Source organism: Camelus ferus, chromosome 24 (genome assembly GCF_009834535.1).
Source record: "Camelus ferus isolate YT-003-E chromosome 24, BCGSAC_Cfer_1.0, whole genome shotgun sequence".
NCBI lineage: Eukaryota > Metazoa > Chordata > Mammalia > Artiodactyla > Camelidae > Camelus > Camelus ferus.
The window spans coordinates 14992839-15020271 of NC_045719.1; the positions used below are offsets into that span (position 1 = coordinate 14992839).

General features: G+C 45.2%; 1 protein-coding gene across 1 annotated transcript in view; it reads right to left on the reverse strand.

Moving 5' to 3' along the window:
* Positions 1 to 7332: 7332 nt before the first annotated feature.
* The window catches only part of GAREM1 (GRB2 associated regulator of MAPK1 subtype 1), a 168100-nt gene continuing 147999 nt past the window's right edge, over positions 7333 to 27433 (reverse strand). Inside the window, 2 exon segments of the mRNA XM_032467181.1 lie at positions 7333 to 12541; positions 13905 to 14071. Of these exon segments, the coding sequence (XP_032323072.1) occupies positions 11632 to 12541; positions 13905 to 14071 (1077 nt within the window). The 3' untranslated portion in view covers positions 7333 to 11631.

Below are 27433 nucleotides of genomic sequence, written 5' to 3' on the forward strand. Positions count from 1 at the left end.
TCTTTTCGAAATATTCTCTACTTAAAGACGAGTTTGTTTGCAAAAGCACAATTGGAATGGTTACTCAGTTTCTACTCACCAGTCCAACAACATAAATATTTATGGAACCTGACCAGGGTGGGACAGACTGAGGGAGGGGTGGGGGGATCTCGGGGGACCAGGACTAAGATAAATAAGACGTGACAGCTTATAATTCCGGGACAAAATGAGAAGCTTAGACCCCACATCACCTTCTGGAGGAGAATGGCCCTTGTGGTACCCAGCTGTGGGCACGCAGTTCCGACAGTGTTGAGGACGGGGCCAGGGAAGGCCTTCACGGGACAGAGACCAGGAGAACGAGCAAAAGGCTGCTGTAACATCAGAGAAGAAAGGAGAGGTTAAATCCACTAACCAACCCAGGAACTCACTCACCTATCAACCACCAACGGGTGTTACTGAACACGTGCTAGACCAGCATCGCTGTGCTGGGTCAGTGGAGGAGACACACAGAGGAGTAAGACCCAGCTCTTGACTCAGGAAAGGAAACTAAATCCCAGCTCTTTCCTTCTGGTTAAAAGGTTCCAACCTTGTTGGTTCATTAGCTCTTCATGGCCCGGGAGGTGTAATGGGATTGAGTGCTTAGGGCTGTGTGACTGCATAGGTTGCCTGTCCAGGAAACCGGCCTTGTACTTACTATCATATGGGGTGCGGACCCCATAGTTCTTATACCCTGGCAACAGCTTAACTCTTAGTGAATCACGTGGCCATGAAGAACGAAACTAGATGACCTCAAGGTGCTAGCCCTCACCAGCATTTCCAAAGCATGGTCTGAGGAATGTTGGAGAAATATCGGGATAAATATAGTCAAGCAGGTTTTCATTGCAAATCTCTCAGAGCCTCTAACATGCTAATGTGCACTAGGCATCTCCAGAAGGTGCAGTATAATAAGCATTTCTCAAAAAAATTTTGAGGGGTTTGAGACAACTGAAAATACAGGCAAGAATAAGGATGTGATCCCAGAGAGTTACAGGAGGTCGTCCAGGGGTTCCAAGTCACAGTGACCTTCTGCCCTGTGAGCTCCCAGAGCACGTGTCCCAGCATCAGAGCACGGACCCTGGGTCAGAAGGCCTTGGATTTGAATCCAGAATGGGCCACAAGTAGGTGGCACTTTTATTATTGTATTATTCAATTATTTTACTTTAGTGGGGAGGTAATTAGGTTTATTTATTTTTAGAGGAGGTACTGGGGATTGAACTCAGGACCTTCAGCATACTAAGCGTGTGCTCTACCACTTGACCTATACCCTTCCCCATCTGCAGCCCTTTTAGACTCAGTTTCCTCAGGTATAAAAACAGGAATAATTCAGCGCTTTGTCTTTAATGCCACACCCATCATGCTTTCAAAAAATTCATAATCCGGTTTGGAGACAATAGAAATGAGCAATCATAGTCTAATGTAAGTAGATTTGCTCCAGTGTAAGAAGACTGACATTATATCCAATGAATTCTAATCCATTTATATGAATGTTGACATGAAAGAAGGATGAATCGTGTTACAATAACGGTTGACAGCAGAGCCTTTTACGTTCTGCCCAGTATCACCCCTACCTGCTTAGTGAATGATGATAAGAAGTACTTGTTAAGGTTTTACAGTTTGCAAAATATTTCCATCCACATGTGTTTGTGTGCCCACTAACAATAAAAATTATATTTATTGCAATTAATGGTTGTACATGTGAAAAAAAAAACCAAAACGGGAATAGCAGTCATAGCTACCTCTTACGACTTCCCTGTAAGTTAAATGAGACGGTGGTGCAAATGACTTCCTGTATTCATTGAATGGAACAGAGTAAGTTCTCAATAAGTGACTTTATTATTGTGTGGACTATCTGTAAGCCATCAGCTTGTGTCTTATTCACCTAGAGCAGCGTTAGTACCCAGTCAGTGCAGAAAACTGAATGTCTGCTCCCTAAAGCACTTGCTGAATGAATGGATGGTTAGAAGGAATAGGTGTTATTCCCACACTACATTTTCCCTCGTTTTTAAAGGGGCTTAATTCTAGTTCAAAGAAAGAATTAAGTCTTTCTTTGAACCCAGTGGTCTGTTAAGAGCTTCATGTATATCGGTGCATTTAGTTTCCATAACCACACTCAGAGGCAGATGTCGTTCTTCTTATTTTATAGGTAAGAGATTGATGTCACAGTCACACTGATAATAGAGAGCAGAATTGTGACCCAGATTCAGGACTGGCCGACTCCAAAGGTGTTAAATACTTGTCACTAGAAAAATAAACTCTCCCTCAGGATGTATCCTGAAGAAAAGGGTGGAAGCCCGGGTGGGAGTCCAATCATACCTGTATGACTGAGTGGCATTTCCAAGCCACTGTGCAGCTGAGGGTGCAGCAATGCAGAGGTCTGTGGCTCCATATTGGGTCCATCTCCTCATGGGTTTAGACTGTGAGTCTTCGAGAGGATGTTTGTCTGCGGCAGAGGTGTGGGTGTGAGGGTATACACCTGCTGGATACCGGACTGTAAGTGAGCACCTCTGTCCCTCACATCAATGGAGCAGCTGCACACAGAACCTCTCCAGAAGGACAAGAAAAGACTGTATGTACATCTCAAGAGGAGCCTGATTGCAGGACCGGCTGTCAAATCAGAAGCCGTGTCCGGGAGCTCCAGGTCATGACAGGTAACAGGAAGTGACCCGGTGGCCATGACCATCTGGGTGTGGTGCCAGGGCTGAGAATCAGAGAATAACTGGGTGTTTGTCAACCTCAGAGGAAACGAGCCACCCTGTCTTCTAAACACCCTGGGAATCGGTCAAGGGCATGCCAGAGGGTGACGGGCCAGCTGATCAACATTTGATTGATACGAAAAGTACTTTCAGCCATGTCTTCAGCATTCAGGCAGCTAGTAAGGGAAAGGCAAATTTTTACTGCTTGAGAATGACAGGAGGCCGGTTCCGCAAATTACTTCAATTAACAAACCAGACAACCGCACACCAGCCGCCCTTCCTCCTTCCATCTGCCTGCGAGATCCGTCCAGTCCCTCCACGGTGGTTCCCCTGGACGGCTCAGGCTGTGAGTTAGAACATGTTTATGAAAATCAGGTTAGAGAATGTTTTCAGGCATCAGAATGGGCTGGTAGAAAGGGAGCAAAAAGGGAGTTTGGGGAAATGTGAAATTTGGACTAAGTCTGGGTGGAGATCCAAGAGGTAAGGGGAAGAGGTGGGAGAAGAAACCCAGACGGGGGGTGGAGGGCAGGGCAGGTGGGGCGCTTCATTTCAGGGACCACCGAGACCTGCAGCTGAGTTAGGACAGGAGACACCGGGTCTGCAGAGGGATAATCCGCAGCCTGGAAGCAGGGTGTTGGGATTGCTGGGGGCAAGCCGGCATCACCTGCTCATCTCTAGCAACAACTACTGATTTCTTTACCCTCTTCCTAACACTGACACTGAATGACAGGAGGGGACGGAGCCAATGGACAGAGATGGAAGCTCTAAAAATGACCAATATTGGCAATATGGTAAGGCAAAAAAACCCCCAAAAACAAACTAAAAAACAAACACACCTCTCTCAGAGAAGCCAGCCTGGGTTAAATAATAACGTACCTAATGGCTAACCGAGTAAGGAAATGTGTGCTTCATTTTCCCATTCCATATTTCAAAATGTTCTTCTGCTGTTGTTATCTGTGAAAAGTAAGTTAGTTATTGGAACCTTCCAAATGAGCTATCAATTATTAACCAATGCATGGATGTCAGTACGTTATGTTATTGTAATAAGTGGTTTTCCCACAGGTTGTCTGCCAGCACGAGTAACTTCCACATCTTTCCATCATCCAGGATGATGAATACAGGGAGACCTTACTACCTTCAAATGTGCCCCAGACACCTGGTGTACGCAGTGTGCACCACGCGTACCTTTTTTCATCGTATTTCAGTGATCAGTGAATCCCGTGGGAAAATGAGATTGTTCAGAGTGGAGCACAGATCACACAAACACTGTCCCTCACCTTGCAAGATGGGGGCTATCCTGGTTTCGGGTTTTGCTTCAGTGATAATTTACATGGTTAGACTTTTCAACTTCAGACAGGGCAAATAGGATGCATGTGTAGAACCAGCGTAAGTCTGCCGTCGTCACGAAGACCAGGGACTTAAAGTGAGGGCCCTTCTTGTGTAGGACGGGAGTAACAAACAGAAACATGGAACCAGGATAATCAACCATTTTACAACGTGAAGGACAGTGTTCCGGTGACCACTCTCAGAATAACCCCATTTTCCCATGGGATCCACGAATCACTGAAATCTGATAACAACAGGTAAGTATGATTATATGAAAACTTTAATTGGTAATTGTACTATTTCAAGATGGCAACCTAAACTCTGAAACTGAAATTTCAACTGAAATTTAATTGAAATTACTGATAGTTTGCTGGATTCGGAAAGTCAGTCATCTCCTTAAAAGCTGGGTTGAAAAGAGACCCTTTTGTCAAAAACCTGCTATACTGGCAGGTAGTAGAAAGCACAGAGAAAGAAGCATAAACACGGTTACTCCAGAGCTGAAGTTTGACATTCTCTTTGTTAGAATCCATCTTTTCTTTGTTTTCCCTTCCAGGATCAATTAGGGATATTCATGGTTTGATTGTTAAGGTGGAGAAGGATTGAGAGAAATGTACTTTTTCAATCCTCACTTGAAAGTCAACTTCATTTATTTTTTTAATGCTTTTTTGGGGGAAGGGGTGGAGGTAATTAAGTTCATTTAATTATTTTTTTAAAACAACTTTATTGTGGTATAATTTCTGTACAGTAAACCACATATTTCAGATGTACAATTTGATAAATTTTGATAGATATGATTCTTTTTTAATAGAGGTGCTGGAGGTTGACCCCAGGGCCTCGTGCATGCTAGGCATGCACTCTACCACTTGAGATACACCCTCCCGTGAAAGTCAACTGCAGTGTAATGATACTTGATAAATTTTGGTTTTGGCTGAGGATTTTTGTTACTCAAAACCAAACAATGGAATTAAAAAAAAAAAAAAAGGACAACTTTCTATATGCAAGAGCTTCTTATTTGCACCAGTGACTTTCAAAATTCCAGAGACTCAGGACCCAGAAGGAGCAAGGTATCTGACAGGTCAATTTTGCAATTTGAGAATCTCTCTCCCCTCTTCTTAGTGGAAATATGGCTTGAAAAAACTGTACCATGCCCCACTTTTGAATTCCTTGTCTTTTTTGAGCCACTTCTATCTGTTTATCTAATTTTAGGATTCAAATGCCTTTGGATAGCTAATGAAAGTGGAAAAGTGATTAATGGAATATAGAGACCACCAACATGGCTGGATTTAAAATTTATCTCTACTAATCCTGGACTCATCAGCGAGTTGACGAGCAATCGGTGGACAGTTATTAGCTGGTTGGGAAAGCCCGACCCTCTGTGGCCATGTTTAGTACTACACCTACCTCTCCACGTACGTGCCCTAGTCTGTATTCTTCCTGCTGTATATGGTGGGATGAATTCCGTGTAGGCTATGTGTGGATTTTTTGTTTTTAAACATTTTTTCATCTTACACCGTCTCAGTATCTCCACTGAGTCATCGCTCTTGATCAAAAAGCAGGAGACATGCGCAGAGTCTCCATTTTATAAGCAAGGGAGGTTTCTTTTGTTTTCCAGCTAACACTGACTAGGAATGTAAATTCAAGATCATCTATTTTTAGCCTCAGAAGAAAGAAAGAAAGTTGGAGGACCAGGGTAGGGTCTTCCATGTGCTAAAGAAAACCAGTAAGTGTCATTTTTAAAAGTTAAAAGTTGAGGAAATTGGGAGACAGTGTTGTAGTGGAAAGAATACAAAAAGGGGGAAACATTTTGTTTCTAGCTTTGGTTCTGTCACAAACTGTAGGCAATCTGGGGGCGGGGGTCGTCATTTACCCTCCAAGGATTTCATTCTTATAAAGTTAGGGGATTGGACCAGATCATTTCCTCTGGCTCTAAACTTCCGTCATCAGCCCACGGATAGTATTTCCTATGTCCTGCACAATATCTCCTCAGCTGTGCTTCTGAGCACACAGAAACCGTTTATCTCTACCCATCACTGGCTCTGGTCCTGAGATCACTCTTAGCTGAGGTCACTCAACCGTATCTACCACTCCTCAATTGCCTGTGTCTCTTAGAGCCAATATCTGAGTCAACCTACAGAAACACACTGATCTTTTCTAGTTCACTTTATACCCATTAAAAAACCGAACTCACTGGCCTAATTAAACTGTTAGAAGAAAAATTTATTCATTGGCAATGGATGCAGACTCAGTCTGAGATCTCTATAAACAAGTTCATATCTTGATCTCTTTTAGTCTCCTTAGAGATTTTATGATGAATACAGATTTAATTTGTCATTCTTTTGACTTCTCTTTGCTTGTTATCCTGCAGGCTGCAGGGTCTTGATCTTGATGGCACAAAGGCTGATGGCCACCAGGAACCTGATGGCATTCGTAGGGTCACTCAGTAGCACCCCAAGTAGCATTACTTTTGAAGATATAACAGTGAAGACATAAGCCAGCCCTTCAACCCTCCCCCAAAGCCCTCAGTAAGATGGTTTGAAACAATTTCATGCTATTTTGAATACAATAAAAGCTCTCTTAACGAACCTCCACTTGCCAATGTCTCTGTAAAACTTACAGGTGGCTGCTGCAGTGTGCTGAACGCTTGCTTGTGGCTTGCTCTAGTGCCCCCGGCCACTTCTGCTCACTGTTACGCTAACTGTAATTACATCAATTAAACTATACATAAGCCAAAGAGATACAAATTTCTGTTATCTTTCTTTTCTCTATACAAACACATGTAATTATTTAAAATTAAAAAAATTTAATTGTAGTTGATTTACATTGTTAGTTTCAGACGTACAACAAACTGATTCAGTTATATATATACCTTCAGATTCTTTCCCATCATAAGTTATTACAAGATATTGACTATAGTTCCCTGTGCTGTACAGTAGGTCCTTGTTGTTTATCTATTTTATATATAATAGTGTGTATCTCTTAATCCCAAGTTTGTAATTTATCCCTCCTCCCCTTAATATAATTTTTTAAAGCTCACCTATAGTCCATCTCTATTTGCCTCTCGTCCTAACTGCTGACCACACAGGCACTAGATTCTCTTTGAATGCCATCAGGTGACCTGGATGCCAGTTTCTTCCATTTGTGATAGCCATGGTCTTCACTCTCTTGTTAATATGGAGTGGCTTTGCAGTCTTCACAGTCCTTCAGACAAATTTTCTTCTTCATGAGGATGGGAAAGAAAAGGTCTAGAAAACTCTGCACTAGGTCCTACTCACTGAGGAATGATTACAAGAAGAGCAATTTTTAACATTTTATTTATAGACATTTCAGAGCCATTTAAATCAACAGTTTTATTTTTAGACATAACATACCATGTTTATCTTGAGGTACACAGTGGGCCCATGGATAATGCTCTGGAAATAATGCAACTGTTAACTGGTAGTGAACCACCCCAGTTTTCCAAGCGAAGAGACCGTAAAGATGGTTACAAAATCCTTGGAAAAGAATATACCACCTTTATAGAAGTTGAGGAAAACTCCCAAATGTTTGATTACGTGAGTTCAATTTCTAGGCTTAGCTTAAACAATATTTTAAACGGAACTTCATATGAAAGCGGGAGAAGGGGTTTATAGCTGAGAGGTGATCCGAGCCCTATGACATGAGATTGTAAACGAAGGAAATTCGTCCTCTGATAAGCTCATTACAAAATTCATAGCCTAAAAATTCGACAGAGCAGCAAAATGACAGAAGATATTTGTTACCTAGTTTTAAAAGGAATCACGTTTACCCTTTGTTTCTGGCTTTCACAATGAGACACATTTTAAAACACCATGTTTTGAAGACGAAATGATGTGATTCAATGAGAAGTGGCTGTAAGAATTCCACCATGTTACAAGCCCACAGTATAACAGTCTTACTGTCCATCATTGGCATCCTGGGCATTTTACTTTTCTTAGCCCTAGCAGCTTGGTGCCTTCCTGCTGCTAGAAAAAGAGTGGGAATTGATATAATGGTCATAGTTTTTGAAGGTCTTGTGTGCCCAACAGCACACTTCACTTTTCTGGTGGACTGAAGTTGGAATTTTCTTTTAACAGTTCCCAAGGGTCTTGGGAGAACTGTCTCATTTTCCAGTTTATTATTCAAAACGTTAATTTCACACTCTTTAGGCATGATGAGCAGCGATGCATTACACAAACTGTTTGGAAAAATGAAGGACCCTCAGTTGATCCACCCCCCCCACCCCACCCCGCTGAACGTCTGGAGGAGCTGTGTGGACGATGTGTAGGTGGTTCTGGAATGTGAGCAGAGGGCGTTTACACACATGTTGGAAAACAGTTGGAATGGACAGTCATAATATTTCCCCGTAAGATTGTCGTTTCATTTCTACATGAGACAAGAATAAACACTGCAATTTAGTCGAATGGGCAGCTCGCTGCAACTTCGTAAGCTTGAATGGTGTATGTGGGTTCAAAGCGTCTAAATGTAAATTTCACAGTTCATAAAGTTGAGCGGCTCAACTTAAAAGAGAGAACTTGCAGGCGTTCACGAGATTCTGAAAAGGAATTGATCTGAGTGTTTGAGTTCTCGCTCCCAATGTGAGTCAGGCCCACGTTTTACATTTCAGCTGCTTGGTTTGGTTTATTGCTGATTTTTTCTGATGGGGGTCATCATGGTTTTAGCCGTGAACTTAAGGACCCAGAAAAGTCCTGTTTGGACACTTTCCCCCAAGCACAGGGGTCAGTACACAGACTGCAGGGAAGCTGCCAGATGGCCTGGTTGGTTAGAAAAGGTTCTGCCTGCGGGGATCTCTATCCACCACTTTTTGCTGCAAAATCACAGCTCTCAGAAGGGAAAGGCTGTTCCCTCTCTCCCCATTTGGTGTTTCTCGTCATGATTCTCTGACTACGCCTGCTCTATCGATCAGGGTGCAGTGTGACTTTAGACATGCCAGAAGATATTTATTACCAATTTAAAAAATTCCAATCAGTAAAAAAGAACACTAGCCACTGGGCGTTAAAAGATATTTCCTGCTTCTGACACTTTCCAAGTTTTAATGGTCTATGGTGTTTCTTTTATCCCTTTAATAGAGGATACTATTTCTTCGTCTGTGGATTCCTGAAAGTCCACACTTAACTCTCCGACTTAACATCCAACTGCCCAGAAGATTTCACGTCTCTCTTACACATCCCCAGTCTCAACAACTGTGATTTAAAATATAAACATTATGAGTTCCAAGAGGAACTGTCTTTTTTTCCAGCACTGGCAAGTTGTACCAGCTTAGTGCCCAGCGCAAAGAAGGTGCTCAGTAAATTCTGAGCACGTGAATGAAAGGCCATAGTCCTTGTCCTCAGGAGTCCCCACACTGCCACCAATATAAACCCAACATCCATACGCCAAGACAAAAAATAGAAACGACCTTGTGTCAAGTTCTTATGAAAGAAAAAGCGAAACGAAAAAAGATAAAAGTAATCAGCTGTTTATGTGGGGCAACCTTGATAGGAAACTCAAGCCAACCCTGTTCCTCTCTGGAATTTGAGAATTGTGCTCAAGGGCTAAGTATTCATAACTGGATTCAGCAAAGTTTCGCCAAAGAAACCTTGCAACTTTTCAACCATATCTGTTTTTATTTTAAAGGAAAGTTCTGAGAGGTTAACTTTACTAAGGGAGTTGCCCCTCACATAGAAGGATGCTTTCCTAGCATGCGAGTCATGGAGTCCAGTACCAGAAGCTTCTCCATAGATCTGTCAGTTACTTTTGAAGAGGTACCCGACTTGGACAAGTTTTATGGGGTACTCTGTTTATGGGGGCACTTCTAACCTAGAGTATAGTATTTACATTTTTGGAGATACGTTGGGGGAAAATGCCTTTAAAAAAAGAGATTTAAGATGGAAAATGAGAATAGGTATCAATTCACCTGAATTCTAAACAATGACCTGGATTAAAAATATCTTTAATGCTGAGAAATGAAGCCATACCGAACAGGTCTGCAAAACTAGACTGGTGGTTCTTGTCTTTACATTTGGGTATTTATTTTGGTGAGCAGGAAGGACAGATAATAACCTACGGGTCAGTCCTGCAAGTCATGCTGACACCTGGTTGGCTGTCTGTACATCCGGATTGTGGGGACAGACTCCGCAGGGGGAGGCAAGGCTATGGGTGATACCCTGCTCAGAGAACTAAAACTTGTCTAAGATTTATATTCCTTTAAAAAGTCAAGAACAATGTTGATGCTATTATATTTTGGAATATTTAATCATGTTTGGCAAAAACTGTCAGACTGGGTCCTGGGATTCTTGGAATGAAGTATAGTATTCATGTATTTTCTTTGGAAGAGAGGGAGGAAAAGGTTTATGAACTAAACAAGTACTCCCATTGATACTTTAAAAATTGCTCAACAGATGTAGCACAGCTAGTAACAGAAGAGGGTGCATCTGATTTCTGAGCTCTCCTGAAGCACCAAGCACGTTGTGAACACCTAACAGGCTCTGAGAACCGCTCTCCAGACCCCTCACCATCAGATACCAGGAGAATAAGACCCTTAAACCAGAGGAGAATTATCACTTGGGAGAAACTGTCATTTCCCCAGACATCGGCATGGGGATATTCTATGCAAAACTCAGCCTGTAATAGGTTTAAAATCAAATTTAATTCTTCACTACAGACTCTGTACTGATTTGTTCCAAGTTTGCCATGACAAAGTCTGAAAAACTGCGCTCCGAGGGACAGGGTTATGAGAATCTTTGGAATCATTCTGTCCACGCTTCCTAAAAGAGTCAGCTTAGTTAATTACCAGCCCCAAACCTCAATGGATATTTGAAAGTGAACAGATGTTACCTAAAATATCAGACCCATAATGATGTTTAAAACATATACGTTTGTATTGTGTATAGATATATACATACATGTATATATTCTGTTTTTTTCTCTGCTTAATAAAATTAGCAGCAGTTACAGGTAAATTATTATGGTCATGATCTGTATTATTTCTAAGGACGTCACAGATCCTCTACCAGCACATGACTTTTGGAAGATGTCTTTTGATAAAAAGATCCCCACTGAGCACATAACATTGAAGTGTCATTTCATATCACTAACATTTTCAGGCACAAGAGTCAAACATTAGCATTTGAGCAATCCAAACAACAGAGCACAGGAGAGAGTTAATAATCTAAAGACGATTCTCCCAAAGGAGGGAATTGTTCAAAAGTGGTTGTTTTTTTGTTTTTTGTTTTTGTTTGTTTTAAAGATTCTGATGTCATTCAGCTTTGGCTATTTTGTAAATAAATATCACCTTCTCGCATAAACTTTCTTGGGTAAGAATTATTTCTCTGAACATGCCTTTTGTCTTTTAGCAGCTGTTGAGTGTTGAGTGACGTACAAGGCACACCTCTAAGTAAGTGTTCTGTACAGCATTTTTATTGATGTACAAAATAGCCTGTTCACCATTCAAAAACGTTAATCTGCATAGTAAGAGTTTTCTCTTATCCCTATTTACAGAGAAGGTTTTTAGTGCAAAAAACAGGAACCTGGGTCCCAGTCCGCCCCCTCTAGCGCGCACACTTTTCAGTTTTGTTCACTGCTAGCCGGGGTGATTTGGCTATATTTTGGGCCTCCAGCCGTTAATGAATTGCATGATTTTCTTCACCTGCAGTTTGCTCAGTTTGAAATCCTCCGAGAGGATTTCTTCCGTGAGCTGAACCAGCAGATTCCCATCAATCTTTTCGGTGACGAAGAAGGAAATGACGTCTTCGGACAAGCCGATGAAGCGCAGGGACTTGGCCACTTCCTCGATGGACAGTCCCGACAGGTCGGCGGGCGGCTGCCACGGGGAGCCGTCGCCGCAGGACCGCGGGGCCAGCTGGAGGTGCAGCGGGGAGGAGAAGGGGTAGGAGACGGAGAAGAGGTCCTGCAGGCCCCTTGGGACAAAGCAGGGGTCCTCAGAGAGGTCCGGGGACCCAGACTGGGGCTCTTCCTCAGCACCATCGATTTTCAGAGGCAAAGGACAAGGTTCGGAGGCGGCTCTCTCTTCCACCGGCTTCGGGGCCCTGGGGGGTAAGGCAGGGCAGGAGACGCTCTGCTTGGCCCGGCCGGCGGCGGCAGTCTGCTCGTCCGTGCTCCCCAGGGAGTAGCTGGCCGACTTGGGGCAGCCCGGGACGCTGCCGCTGCGCTCGGCGGCGGCGGCGGCGGCGGTGGCGGCGCGGGGCGGGCTGGCCCCCAGCTCGCAGCCGTCCAGCCCGAAGGGCGCTGGGCAGTTTCTCTTTGGTGTGCCTGGCGTCTTCTGCCGCGGGTAACTGTAACTCCTGCTGGGCTCCAGCAGGAAGTCGCTTCTGGTCTGGGTCTCCGATGCCCCCGAGTAATGGTTGGGCCACGACAGGCGCGACGAGAGCGCTTCCGCAGACGGACTTCCAAACGGGGACTTCGGGTCCCTGGAATCCCCCTTCACTCGGTGACACGGGTAGCAGGAAACGGGAGCACTTTCGGGGGGGCTCGTGTCACTTTTAGTAACGCTGCTCAAAAGCAAAACACAGAAAGGGAGATGAGTGAAAACATAAAATCTCAATAGGTAATTATAGTTATGAACACAGTGTTTAAACATGCTACAGCAGAGATGGCAAATAGGAACAACATAAATTTAACGAACAAGAACATCATTGTTAGTGGGTGCCTGGATCTTTAAGACAAGAAAAAAAATCTATTTTAGGAGGTAATTAGGTTTAACTTATTAACTTGACGAAGGTACCGGGGATCGAGCCGAGAACCTCGATGCATGCTAAGCATGCACCCTGCCAGTTGAGCTATACCCTCTCTGCCTTTCCCTGAACAGCAAATTCTTAAGCCCTGTTTGGGCTTATCACCAACAGGCGCAGGGGATGAGGAGTGATGTCTGCAGCCGGCAAGGGTGGAGTGACAGCAGTAAATGGTGTCTCGCTGCAGTGACGGGACTACATTACTGCCACTGATGACCCTATTACCAGCCAAGAGTCTGAGGCTGGAAGAAATGCTTTGAATACAATAATTATGCTTGCCTTGGTTTCTGTACAATTACGTAACATCAGCATAAAGATTTAACTGTCCAGGGAACACAAGGACACGTGAAGGAGAGCTACTTTGACCTGTCATGATCATACGCGGAGTAGTGAATTCAGCTCTGCGGCCGCATCTTAAGAGCAACAGAGACCACGGAGTGTGCTCAGAGGTGGGTGACGGAGGGATAGCTGGTGGAACTGAGGCTGTCCCTTTTGGAGAAGAGAAGACTTACATTCTAGCTGACCTCGCGTTTTCACAGTCTGGCCAAGAGAAGCGGGGTAGACCTATGTTTGCTTTTCTAGACATAAGAAATAGCTGAAAGTTACAAGGAGATAGATTTCAACTGGATGTAATGAAAGATTTCTAAAAACAGTTATTGGCGTGTGCCAACCATGGAATGAGCTCACGGCAATGGAAGGACCCAGACAGAAGCAGAAGACTGCCTGACAGTGATGGTCAGGAAGGGATCCTGGCACTGGGTGGAAACTCAGTGTGAGAGCCCACAGGACCCCTGCAATTCCACTTCCTCCTTGAAGGTGCTATCTGCTTGCATGACGCCAAAGTGGAGAGAACCAGATGCTAGCCTTGACTGCTGAATTCCTCAGATTCTGCATCTTCCTAGGTCACTGGTGCTTCCATCCTAGCTCAAAACCAACAGGGACACATCAAGCTCTTCCAGTAAAATTATTTAAAAAAAAAGTTTTTTTTTTTGTTTTTTTTTAAAGAAAATTTCCTCTTCTACCACCCTGCCTACGTGACGGCTCCTGGACACTGTTCTCAAGAACTGGGGACCTGGCTGATAAGAGGAACCGTGGTGACCTGGGCTCTGGCGGTAGGACTTACATGTCGTGCAGCCCTGAAGAATAGTAGGACAAGGTGGGGCTGGGAGAGCGAGTCTGCTGCCGCGCCGGCTTGGCTGTGCGAGGAGGGACGGAGGGGCTGGTGGACAGAGGCTTTGCGCTTCGGGGCGGAACAGGTGGGGCGTTCAGGAGCCGGCATTCTTCCCTGACCTGGCGCAGAAAAGAACACTCGGGGTTAGCAACACACGGACACCGCACGGGGGCCAGCTCCCTCCTGGAGGGTCAAGTGGCTACTCCTACAGCGACACCAGCAGGGGTGGGGAGAGGGGAGAGAAGACCTGCGCAAACAAGGACGATAGGAAACACGAGGCTGCCAGAGATGAAACCCGCCACGGATGTGCTGGGGCAGAGCGATTTTCAAAGAAGATGTTTGTGCAATTGCCGCTGAAATGTACAAGTAATGTGACAGTACGGTGAGGAGTCAGTGACACGCTGAGGAGGTAGGAAACAAGGAAAATGAGGGCGTAAGCAATCATGGTCTTAATAAGAGGATTACATTCTCTGGGGGAGGTGTGTTTTTTCATTGTTCAAACTGAATTCGATTTGATGTAAACCTTAGGGAATGGTGGACCTTCTCTAGTGTAAACGCTCCTTCTGAAGTCAGGTTCAGGGCTTCTCACAGGTAAATGTGCACACGAATTCCCTGGGGATCTTGTTACAGGCAGGTTCTGACTCAGCAGACCCAGGGTGGAGCCTGAGATTCTGCAGTTCTAACAAGCTACTGGGTGGTGCGGATGCTGCCAGTCAACGACTGCAGTTTGAGAAACCAGGCGGCAGATGGTGCAACGAGGCAGCTCTCCAAATCCAAAAAAGTCCTTATGTGAGGCTGCCTCCACCTCTCTCATCCTTTATCTTCACACCGGGGAGGAGACAGGTGACCTGTGACGTCCTCAGTCTGCCATCACCCCAGCTTGTTTTCCATTCGTGGCAGGCGTTCAGAATAGGGTTCTTTTTAATGAAGCGGACATTTTAATGTAGTTCTCTGTGTCAGACAGCAGGGGGCAGTTTATACTTGGTTCAGCTAGCCTATCCTTAAATACATAAGGAAAAACAGAGCCAATTCTGACTTTGTCAAAAATACCCTCGCCCGCTTTTAGACTGTGTTCTCACCTATTTTTTCACCTTTGCCTTCAATACCTTTCTGTCTCAACGGCTGCACACCTGGCCTCTAACTGGCTTCCCAGGCCGGATTCACTTTCCAGAGACCAGATGTTAAAAGTCATGTGACCCTAGGTGACCCAGCAAACCCCACTTCTAAGCGAAATGGAAGCAATTGAAAGTCTCACCAACTGCATTTCTTCCTGGGGCTGGGGGGCAATGCTCCCGCCCAGAGGACCCACCGCCCCGGTTACTGTGACGCGCTGGATCAGAGTTTTTCATCTGGAGCAGCTCTTGAGGATAAAACAAAATATTCAGAGCAGCAGGTTTTCCTCTCCAACAGCTGCAGGCTTTCCCCCTTTTGAGCTTTTTAAAAGATGGTGGTGGCGGCGGAGTAGATGAGGTTTGGATGAAGAAGACAGGGGCTTGTAAGCGGGCCAAAGGGGACTCCTGCCCTACTTTGGGGTCTTCTTTTCTTAAGAAGCTGAGAACCAACCAAGACACTGAAAAGTCCTGGCTGGGTCACTCCACTCCTTGGCTTTTGGGAGTATATAGTGGTTACCAAGTAAGTCACATATTGTGTCTTGTCAGGGAATTGTCAGAAGCCAACCGTGTTTCTTTGCTTTCTCAGGGACTGTCTATAGAATCCAGGATGGATGGGTGTAACTTTTATAGATGTGCTTGGTTCTGTTTATGCTCAGAGTAACAGGAATCATGGAAAACGTGAGAAGATGAGGAGTCTGTCGGTTAACTTTTCAACTTTAAAAATAAACAGTCACTTCTCAATATTGGATTAGAGTGGAGCACAAGGAAAACAGGGTTAGGAAAACAGGGTTAAGACTGGATTTGATTTAGGAATTTCTAAATTTCAGAACTAGTTATTAAATACGACATTTTACTAGGGACTGCTTACCCAAATGTCAGCTATAATAGGCTGAAATGTCGATTACAACATGCATTTCAGGTTAGGACCACTGGCTGACCCAGGTCTCGGAACACAGAAAAGCAGCCACTTGTAGTTGAATGTGACCTCTGGGAAGTCGTTTCTTCCTCTTCTTAATAACCCCAGGGACTCAAGGTCAACGACAGCTGGTTCTGCCTCCTCCTCCCATAGCTGGCCGGTCCTAAAGAGCTTCCCCAAAGGTTTCCCGTGTAAGAGAAGGTGAGTGAGGAAGAGCAGTAAAAAGCAGCATGTGTAGGTCACAGGGACCAGGGAGGTGAGCTCTGTGACTGGGAGTGTTTCCAGCAAACTCCAAATAGCGTTTGAAATATGGGAAGCATCTGAGGTGGCCACATGACTCCTGAAAGGAGATAAAGAACACAGGTGTGTGTGTCTGTATGTGTGTGTGTGTGAGCGTGAGCGAGAGCTCTTAGGAGATGGGATGCGGTCACTGAGGAGATGCTAATATAAGGCCGGAGAAAGGTTTCCTTCCGTTGTGATGAGAGGGCAGTTTGGGTGGGACTTGAAGGGCAAAGAACTAGGCTTATTTGAAACCCCTTTTGGAGAAAAGGTAGTCAAGAGTAAAACAGAAACCGACTTCAAAGGGACCCTGCCCACGACAAGGATTCAGCTGTAAGCAAAGAGCCTGTGTTCCACGAGGCAGGTGCGTGAGGGCAGCCCTGGTGGTGAGCGCAGCCCATGGCCCTGCTGACTCCTCTCCGCGTGTTCCTGTCAACCGGCTGCCGCAGATGTGTGGCTGCTCAAATGCAGCCATAGTTCACTGCATTTTAGGGAGAAAATTACACATTTTGGGATTTGGAAGTTACCCATCATGAGGGTTTACTGGGCCACCTGACTTCCTGTCTCTTACACCCTTCTACTCATTCCACTTTTCTTTGCTTCCTGACCCGATTCATCCTGGGACATTTCTATCCCAGAGAAACGGAGCTGTGGCTTGAAAGAAACGTTATGTGACAATAAAAGGCAATTTACATACTGGATGGCCAATCGCCTTATTTCCAGTTTTCCCTCACATTCAGTTTCACTTTTTAAAGTTGCTATGTTTTCAGCACATTCCTTCTAAACGTCTCAGCATGCGGCTTTCATCACGTTACTCCCCACCCCCAGTGGCCCCTCTGACTACTGGCTGAAGTCCAGCCTCTCCTGCCTCCGGCTGAGGCCCGCTGCAGTCTTTCCAGTGACTTCCAGCTAGAGTTATTCCATTTTATTCCATCTTTCTAGTTCTTTCTCCCATCACTCCTCTATATGAACACACAGGTCCATCCGATGGGGGCAGATTCAGTGTCACCTGAACACATCTTGTGCTTTCTCGTGTCTTTCTTGGTTTTAGTTCTTACTGCCCGTTCCCCTCTTAACCGTCGGTTCCCAAAGCCCAGCCCTGAACGTTACAGGGTCGGGTTTGGGAGCATCAGAAGTAGCCACTGGTATACCTGCCACTGCTCTGAACTCTGCTAACACAAGGCAGAAATTCACTTACTCTCATGTATATTCAAGTAGCCCGAAAGTAGAAATGCTAGGGACTGCCCTCATTGTTATCAGTGCCCTGGGGGTGGCAGAGCTTGGGGAGCTGTCCTCTCTGGCTCAAACAGGTCACACAGAATGCCGGGTGGAGGTTATCAGAGGTTAAACCAAAAAATACAATGAAAAGGCACTTTTATTTTTAAACACATGCCATAAGAATGCCTTTTATATTTTTATGTGGAAACTGTTAGGATAAGTTATTTGGGCTGCATGCGTCCTCATATTGGTGTCACTTGAGAAGAGCAAAGGGGCCAGCAGACCTGGTACCTACGACCACCGTCAAGTCTGCCGCTGCTGCACATGACGCAGCGTCAGAGTGAAAGAGATGATGGTAGTTCTGAACCGGGCACTGTCGTGGCTTCGCTGTCAGTACCCCGCCCCGGGTAACGGCTGTTCTAAACGAGGATGCCCTTCTCTTCCTCCCCAGTGCAGCCTTCAAGACTGAACTTCAACTGGCAGCGCAGGGAGGGCGGGGCTCCTGGACTATCAGGAATCAGCCTCCAGGGCTGGTGCTAAGTCAGGGGATGGCATCCAGTTCTGAGGTCGGTGTTACCACCCATCACAGACGATGGGCGACCCTGGGCTACTGGAAGGTAATTTCTTGTGATGAGTAGCTTGGGTTATGACAGGGTCAGTGATCACAGCACGGATTCAGAGGGCAGCAGGGCACGCGGACTCCCTTCCGAACCCAGCACCTGGCTTCACGAGCGGTTCTCCGGTCTAAAGCCTTCCTTTCCAGTGGGTTTACCTCCAGCACAACACTCTCATCCTTTCCCGTCACAAGCCTTCCTCTTTTCTAAAGAATTGCTCAATGACTCAGTCTTATCAAAGACAAGATTCGATGGCTACCCAGGAGTAAGACACCTCTCCTCAGTGTTCACACAGCTGACTGCTAACCCAGGCTAACAGGAAAGCCAGCTGGAGGTGAAGTGGTGAGTTCTTTTTTTAATGTTTTATTTATTTTTGTATTATTTTTTTTTGGCGGGGGGTAATTAGGTTTTTAAATTTATTTTTAATGGAGGTACTGGGGATTGAACCCAGGACCTCATGCGTGCTAAGCATGTGCTCTACCACTTGAGCTATACCCTCCCCCCGAAGTGGGTGAGTTCTGCTCTTTCTGGAACTGTCACTTCAGTCTATGAGACATATTCTTAGGGAGGCGTACTCAAGTGACTGCCATCTGACACGCTGACTTAATTGAATAGTGGGAGTTTGAATTAGGCTGTAAAACGTCTCTGTCCTGGGGGCCAATGGCTGGGATCATCTAGTTTCCACTGCCCCTGAAAGTCTGAAGAACATGGCCTTCGCTTTCCCTTTTCCTACATACGACATGAATTCCCCTCGCTTCTGATTTGTTCAGTCAGATGCTGAGCGCCTATCGCGTGTTCATGGAGCTGGTGTTGTGTAGAAGAGGCGAGAAAGAGTAGCTCCTGGCATTAGCTGGGAGGGAAGGGGACAAACACGGGAGTGAGATGAAAGTCGGTCATGGAATAACAGAAGTTGGGGCGAGGGTCAGTGGGAACAGCAAGAGTTTATTTGAAGTGGCAGGAGGAGAACAAATCCACAGGAAATTATACTGAGACAGTCTCCAGAGAGAAGGAATTATGAGTGGACAAACGGTACGTGGGCATGAAAAGTCCACCAGGATTACCCCTGGTCTGGGGGCTTAGAGGATGAGATAAATCCTGGTGCCGTTTATCAGATAGAAACTGAGAAGGAAGAACAGCGCTTGGGAGAGACCAAGGAGTCCAGTGTTGGAGAAAGTCTGGGCTTGATGTTCTGCTGACAGAGCCTGAAGTCGTGGCGGCACTGAGATCCCCGATGAGAAGGGAAGAGCCCCGAAGGGGCGGGCAGAGGAGGAGGCCACGGAGGAGACACACACGGGACCGCATCCACCACTCAGAGCCCAGAACAGGCTCCAGCAGTGTCAGAGAAGCGAGCGGTGGGGAGGATGGCTTAGGGGAGCGGCGAGGGAAGACGGCAGGGCGGCAGGGAGTCAGGGCGGGTCGGGAGATGTGAGCCAGCCAGCTGGTCCCCGCGGATCCCACCAAGGAAGCAGATTCCAGGGACCCAAAACCAGAGCAGGAGGTGAGGGTGGGTTAGCGAGGACACACCACTCTTTTCAAGAATACTGGTTGGACTATATACAAAAAAACATTTGAAAAAAGTTTCTTCTCTGTAGCACAGGAAACTATGTTCCATATCTTGTAATAACCCTTAATGAAAAAGAACATGTGCTGTATACCAGAAATGGACACATTATAACTGACAGTACTTCAATTAAGGAAAAAAAAAAAGAATACTGGCTGGGAGGGAAGGGGGAGGCAGTGATTAGAAAGGGGCACTGGATTGAAGGAGGCATGGCTTTCTTCTTAACTGGGAAGAAATTTGAAAATGTGCCTGGATACGTACACGCAGGCATGTAACCTGGTGGTCAAGGGCACACTGACCCAGGGGTCTGGGCTCTCCTTTATTTTAAAAAAAGGAGAGAACACATTTTTCCCACTGCTCTCTGCCTTCGCCATGCCAGCACTGGGCATGGACAGCTAGCAAAGTGATCCCTGGTAGCTTATTCTCCCACAGCTAAAGCCAAGACGGACACGCCCCGCGGGAAGCTTCCTGTCTCAATGTGAAGGTGGTCAACAAAGTCAAAACCCAGCTCCCATCTGTGGTCAGAATCACACGCACCATAGAATGGGGCTATTTTCTTCATTTTCAGAATCCTTGCCAGAAAGCGTAACTTGATTTCCTGACCCCTGGAATAGGCATCTGAGCGTGTGTTCCCCACCACTCCTCCCAGCTGTGACTCTGTTTAGCTGGGAGGGAACTGAGCAGGGAGTGAAGGACCAATAATTTGTGGAAAATGGGAAACAAGGTCTGCCCCCTAAATAGCCACATGTTAAAGGTAACATATGAGAATTTAATCATAGGTACAAAGCTCATGATTGCACGGTTGAAAACGGTAAAATGTTGATGTTTGGAGGACAAAAATCCAAACATTACATACAACTGGAATATTTTATATATATATGAAACATTTTCTTTCTCCTGGGACATTATCTTTCTCGGACACTTCCTAGGAATTAAATGAATACAACAAATAAAAGACACACAGAGCACTTATGAAACAGCATAGTGTGGGAATGGGGGCCTTTTGGTATAATATTTCTTGGAAAGCCTTAGTTTCCTGGAACCCCCTACTTGTCTTCTGTGGAAGAAGTGACACTTTCACACCACTTCATTAACTGGACCAAAGAGACAGCTTAAGAAAAGTAAACGGAATACTTACTATGATATGTTCTTTGCTGAACTGTTTTTTTTGGGGGGGAGGAGGAATCAATTTCATAGCAGTGATTACTCAACTTTTAAACACAAGGCAGTGGATCTGGAGATACTTGCCAATGAGGCCTTCCACTTCCTTGTCTACAGTCTAAAGTCTACCCTCTCATGCCTGTGGGTGAAGATCTCGGGTCTCAGATCACACTAAGGGATTCTGCCATCCTTGGGCAGACTCAGGATTATTTTGTTTCCCTGTTGATGACAATTCATAAAACATATATACAAGGTGAGCTTGATTGGAGATTGGACTCACCTTTACTATGAGTTTCCTTCTCTAAAAAAGCTGACTCCGAGATAGTGTCAGCGTTCCAAAGAAAGGAGTTTTGTAACCATGCTTTCCTGAACTTTGTAACTTTGCCTTCACTGCACGGCCTCTGCCCTGTATTTTACGTTTCTTCCCACACTCCCTCTCCTCAATAACAAAATCATTCCAGCCTAAAGAAATCTTATTTATAAAGAGGCTTTTATACAAAGAGGTCACAACCCTGTAACATACCCATCAGCGATATTTTCAGCCCAGTAGAAGTTAAAGTTTTCTAATGACAAGATGGCAATAAATGAAGGTCTATTTGATGAATTACACAAGGGCAGATGTGATTTACAGTCGGAGTCCTGATTCCCAGATGCGCACGTTCCTTTTTCCCATTGTCTGAGCTGATGATAAGGACCCAAGGCAGGCCTGGGGCTGACATGGCCTCCAACCTCCAGGCCCTGGGCGAGGGAGTCAAGGCGGAGGGCACAGGAGGCCGCTACTCGGAGGCAAGAAGGGCATGCAGTTCTGAAAAGAATACTTGTTTAGATTCCAGGGTGCTTCCGTGGACTCCGAAGGAAGAATATGCCATTGGGGCAGAGAATAAAGACCTTTTCTGAGCAAGGAGTATAATGCATGACAGATACATTTAAATAGTATATAACCTTCCTATTAATGTCACTTTGTGCAAATGCTAACCCTAAGAGTGCAGATTTGGAGCCAGAGCAATCCCATAGAATTATTTCAATGACTCCATTAACATTCAAATCATTGAGACTTTCAGTGGACACAGGAGAAGACAATTTCTGGCCTAGATGGTTTCATTTAAAAACAAATAACCTACATGAAACTGAAGGCAATTAGTTTCCAAAATTACCAAAAACACAGTAATAATTCAGTTCTTATTTCAGTTAACAAATGGGAGACCTTGGGATGGCTTGCTTACAGACTACTCCTCAAAAGTGGTAATTAAAATGAATTAAATATCAGATGCCTTAGGAGATCTCATTAATTAGTGGAATCCCGAGTGAGTCCTTTTGCAGAGCAATTATTTTGAAAAAGTAAATAATCACTTCCAGATTAATCTTTTTAGTACGTACACTGGACTATGAATATGTCAAGTTCATTTAGGAAAATCTCTCCCTTTAAGGCCTTCTCTAATATTAATATTCAATAGAAGGAGAAAGCCCAAAGACAAAATAAAATAAACATCCAGAGCAGAACAGTTCTTAGAGCCACTTCTCTTCATTTTTAAACAATATATTTTCATGGCTTTTTCTTAACCTGGGTAGTCTTGTGAGGGCCCCCCATTCTGTAGGGTGGCCACATGCAGGTGTGGCACCTGGCAGTGTCACGACCCAGCCTAGCCTTGCGTAACAGAATTAGCCAAGGCAACTTCTCAGCTTTAACAGTTCTGCAGCTTTCCCTAGGAATTTCAGTATTTGCAGGCTTCGAGCCACATATGGCTTTTTTATAGGTACCCTGTAGTTCTGCAAAACCCCCAACCTCCCAACGAAAGGATTACGTGTTACTGGGGTCCACAGGCTGCCAAGTATTAAGCTCCTTTTTTTTTTTTTTGGTTTATGATTACAAATTTGGCTCCACAGCGAGGTAACCATAACATATATAGCATACATGCATATACAGCAAATATAACATAAGCTTGCTTATCAAGTAGATATTTTTGAAGTCACATGAAGAGAATGTTTTGTTATTTTGAAACCCAGTTAGGTTTCTGGGATATCTAGAGACCTAGCAAAGGAAACTATCACATGGACTTTGGGAATGTGGGGGTGACTGCCCCCTGCCTGGGTGCCAGGGGTCTCTGCTGGCCTGGCTGTGCAGGCAAGTGTCCTTGTCCCCATAAGCTTTCGTGACTCTTTGGAGAGGCCTGGTGCCTTAGTTAATAAGGAAGGACAGAGGAAATATTTTCCAAAAAATTATTTTCTATCTGACCCTAAAAAAAGAATCCATCCCATATTAAGTTACTGCTACTATTTATTGAATGCTTCCCGAGTGCCAGGGAAAGGTGCCAAGTACTTTGTACAAGACAATAATGCAGTGAAGACGCTGTTATTCATTCCCCTGGGAACTGATTCAGGAGGTTAAATATTTTGCCCAAGGTAGGAAGGTACCAAGTGGCAGAGTGACGATGCAAATCCACGCGTGGTTCTTAGACGCGATGCTTTGTGCTTCGAGTTGTCTACCACATAGTGTGGCGAAGTGCCTCTCTCTGCTTCCAGTTACATTCCATGGAGAAGGGGAAGGCAGGCTCCCAGGATGCTCAGTGTTTCCTTCCATTTTCCCATCAGCTGTTCAGTCTGTCTGAGGCAGATTCAGACACCTGCCTGACTGCTGTACAGCTCAGTCCGTCTTTTCAAGCACCTCCTGAACTAGGTCCAGCCTGGAATCTGGCGTTAAATTCACCCTTTACATCTTATTGTTCTCAAACGTCCACAACAGCAACATAAAGTGCTCCATTACAGGCACTTTATCCACGGTGGACTTCTAGCTAATCCATCTGATAGCTCAGCCCTCACACCCTGCTTCTCCTATGCCCAAGGGGGCGTCCCAGTCCATCCCGAAGGCTAACAAATTCTCCGTCCCTACTGTGCTGACACTTGCTTAAACCAGTGGTTTACAACCTAGAGCTCCGTTTATGATTTTCTTTTCACAAATCTCAGGAATTGCTAATGTTAACATCCAACCTTTTTTTTTTTTTTTTTGCTGTTACTGAAGACAGGGGACATTAATTAATCCCTGGGTTCTGGGATCCTCAGGTTTGATACTATTGTACAAATAGCTTTAGAAGAGTTGTGATCCTGTGGTTTTGATACTGACTTTGTAATTCAGCGCACAGCCCAGAGTAGTCTGGGAGTCAAACATTCTACTTACAGAATTTCATGCAGTACCAAGCCTTCTCATCATTGCTCTCCAGAATGGCATCTTCCAAAGAGGGGGAAAAATACTCAAAAAGGCAGCTCTTGAAGACTGTCACTTGTAGAGTGTATCTGGGTAAATATTTTACACATTACCGGCCAACTGGCAGACAATTACAATTATGGAATGAGGCCCACAATGTTACGAAACAGAGGATATGTTTGGAATAAACATATGGACCAAAAAGGATAACCCACTTAAGAGAAACCTGTCAGGTTATTCTGATTTGAGGGCACTCTGCACAGTTTTACAGAATGAAAATGTCACCGCTTAGCGAGCTAGGTGGCTCCCCAGCTTGGGCTCCTCTGCAGTGAGTTTTTAAAGGATACAAGTGGCTGCATCCTTTCCGTGCCCGGAAAAAGGAGCCGTTCCCTCCTCCCTGGGACATTCCAGTTAGGGAGGGGATGGCCTCTTAAACTCGGGAAAGGTGAGTGGCAGGGTTTTGTATTTAAAAAAAAAAAATTAAATGTTCTTTACCAAGATCTGGACTAAGTATAATTCTAAATAGCCACATTAGGGACAGAGCACAATAACAGGGCTAAACTGATACTCCTCCACTGAGGATTTTCTGTTCAGCGCCAAAGCCTGGTTTTCCACTTTAGGATGCGGGGAGGATGGTAGACAGGCATACTGGGATGCCGCTGGGGCTGCAGCCCACTGCTGGGAACCCTACAAATGCGATCGTGGATGGAGACAGATTTAGTCTCACTTCCTACGGAAAGAAACAAAGATCGTCACAATCTGCTGGGGAAGAGCACAGATGTTGGCTCTGACTTAGAACCCTGGATCAGGGAGAGAAGAAAAGAATGAGGAGAAAATGGGACAGGCTGACAGACACAGCAGTGATGTCACTGTCCCTCTAGAATTTAACACGACTGGGCCATGGACTGTGGCAAAGCAGAGTTCATTCTCTGATTACCAGCTCTCCTTCCCTGGCTATGAAAGACGTGGTTTTTTTCACGTCTCCAGCATCTTCTGTTCCTGAAGACCTGGTAGGAGTTGTCACCTTCCCAGGTAACATCTCACTTGGAAGTGGCCTTGCTTGAAAACTTACTTCTGTCTTTAATTATGAGGCAGACTAGCTGTGAGACACGCGGCCCATCTCTCTCCCAGGTCCCGCCCACTGTCACTGTCCGAAGCAGTTCTGTTTAGTTCTGTGGGAGCACTTGAATTTATGCCCCATTAAAGTTCCCTTTTGAAAATTACGAGCTGAAGCCACATCTAACAATCATGACGTTCTCTGCATCCCACGCACAGGCTAAAAACGGAAAATTCATTTCGTGGTCGTAGAACCAATAAAAAAATATGACTTCATTTGAAATGCCTAATTCTTAAAAAAAGGAAATTAAGTAATTTCAGGTGTTTATACAACGTCCTTATGACTACAGCATTCTATAAACACTGAACACGCTCCGAGAAGGTTCTCTTACGTCATAAGAAATTACAGCTTCGACAGGAGGCCAAAACCTTTTCTGCCAGCTGTGAGATTTGCTTTTAGTTTCAAATTTAACTCTAACATTTTTCTTTTAGTACCAAGGTCAAGACAGGGCCTCTTAATATTTATGTTCTTACTCATCTTTCATTAGCCACAGTGCAAAGAAGTGTTGCCAGTTTCCTACCTCAAGACGGGGTGACATAAATGACTCCGGGTGTGACCACCTGGGATGAGTCAATGAGTCCCCACTGTGTGCCAGTGCGACCAACGTTCTCTAGGAAAAGCTCATGTGGTCATATTCTTACTGAAGATAAGTACCCCAAGCTTCAAGCAGTATCAAACGCATAGCTGAGTTGAGACATTTCCTAAAACTGCCTACAGTACTTACTAAGAGTGTCCCCTTACCTTTTACTATTTTTGGGAGGAGGGAGGGAACACCATCTGACATGAATAGAAGAACCAAGGACTCTGACTCCACCAAGACTTCCCCCCAAAATTCCACGACCCCTACTAGGTACGGGGCTCTCTGGGCTTGTGTCTTAAGGTCCTGGAAGAATCTGGAAAAAGCAGGGAAAAGTCCAGACCTGCAACTTCTGGGGAGTTTTTGTGTCAGTGGGACAGACACTGGAGGTAGGTCTCCTCTCAGGAAAGCTTTGCAGCAGTGAGGGCTCTGCACGGACAGCTACCCACGATTGTCCTGCACAGAGGGCTGCCCGGCTGTCCATGACCTGGTTCCAGCCTGGAGGCCACCACTGCCCTTCACTCTCCTTAGTCAGCCCTGTTCCACTGGCCCAGCAGGACTCTGGGCTCTTCCTCATCAGCCCCAGCCTTTGCTCACACCCTTCTGTCTGCAATGCCCTTCTTTCTCTCCGCTCTTCCCGTCCGTGTATATTCCCTCAGCTCATCTGAAAATATCCTCTCCATGAAGGCTTCCCTCATTCATCGCCCAGCTAGAGGTTTCCTTCCCCTCTGACTCCCCCTTCTCCGCCACATGACCTCTGTAGCCCTCCCACATTTTAACCTGTACAGTTGTCCTCTCTTTTCATCTGTTCCCTTCTCTATAAAACAAAAAGGTACTAGAGTCCAGAGTCCAGGGGTTATTGATGGTGACTTTTCTAGCATCTAGCCCAGTAATTCCGTGGTTTTGAAACAAGGCTCTGCACAGCCCCAGGGTTCCAGACAGGCCACCCGGTGGGGGCACAGGGCCATGGGGAGACCCCTTCCCTCCAATCTGTGCTTTAGTCAGGTGGGTTTGGATGGTAATTCTTCTATTTATTGGGGTTTGTGTAATTTTATTTTTAAGGATTCTGCTGGAGGTAGAAGAAAAAAAGAGAATCACACCCTATGCCTTGAACGCTTTCTCCCTTCAGATATAAAGAAATCCAGTGATCAAAACTGAGCTGCGAAGGTTCAGAGTGCCTGTCAATCAAAGGACATGGCTCAAAACAGAGGGCCCTTTCTGTCCTGTAGGATCACTTTACATTAAAATTTGATAGACGCTCCCCCGAGCTCTGAATGAATTATATTTAAGGAGGTAAATGGAACCACGCTAGCACCTAGTTCTGCTCTGTGGTGTGTGTGCGTGTGGCGTGCACTTGGGCGCACCCACAATGCTCTGATCTCCGTGTAACTTCAAGGGTACAGGAGAGAGTTACAAATGATGCTCATGTCTCTTGCACCCCCCTCCCACCAAATAAATCTACTCCTCAGTCATTCCCCATCCGTGTAAGTGGCACTAACATCCACTCTGCTGCTCAGGCTGCAAATCTAAGGGTTCCTCCTGATTTCTCTCTTTCCTTCACTACCCACATCCAATTTATCAGTAAATACTGTTGGTTCCACCTCTAAAACATGTTCCGAAGTGGCTTATTTCCCCCCCGCCATCTGCAGCGACCAGCTGCTATGGTTCACAGCATCCTGGTTTCATACCTCCATCACCGTGTTCATACCTCTTCTCAGCTCCGCCTT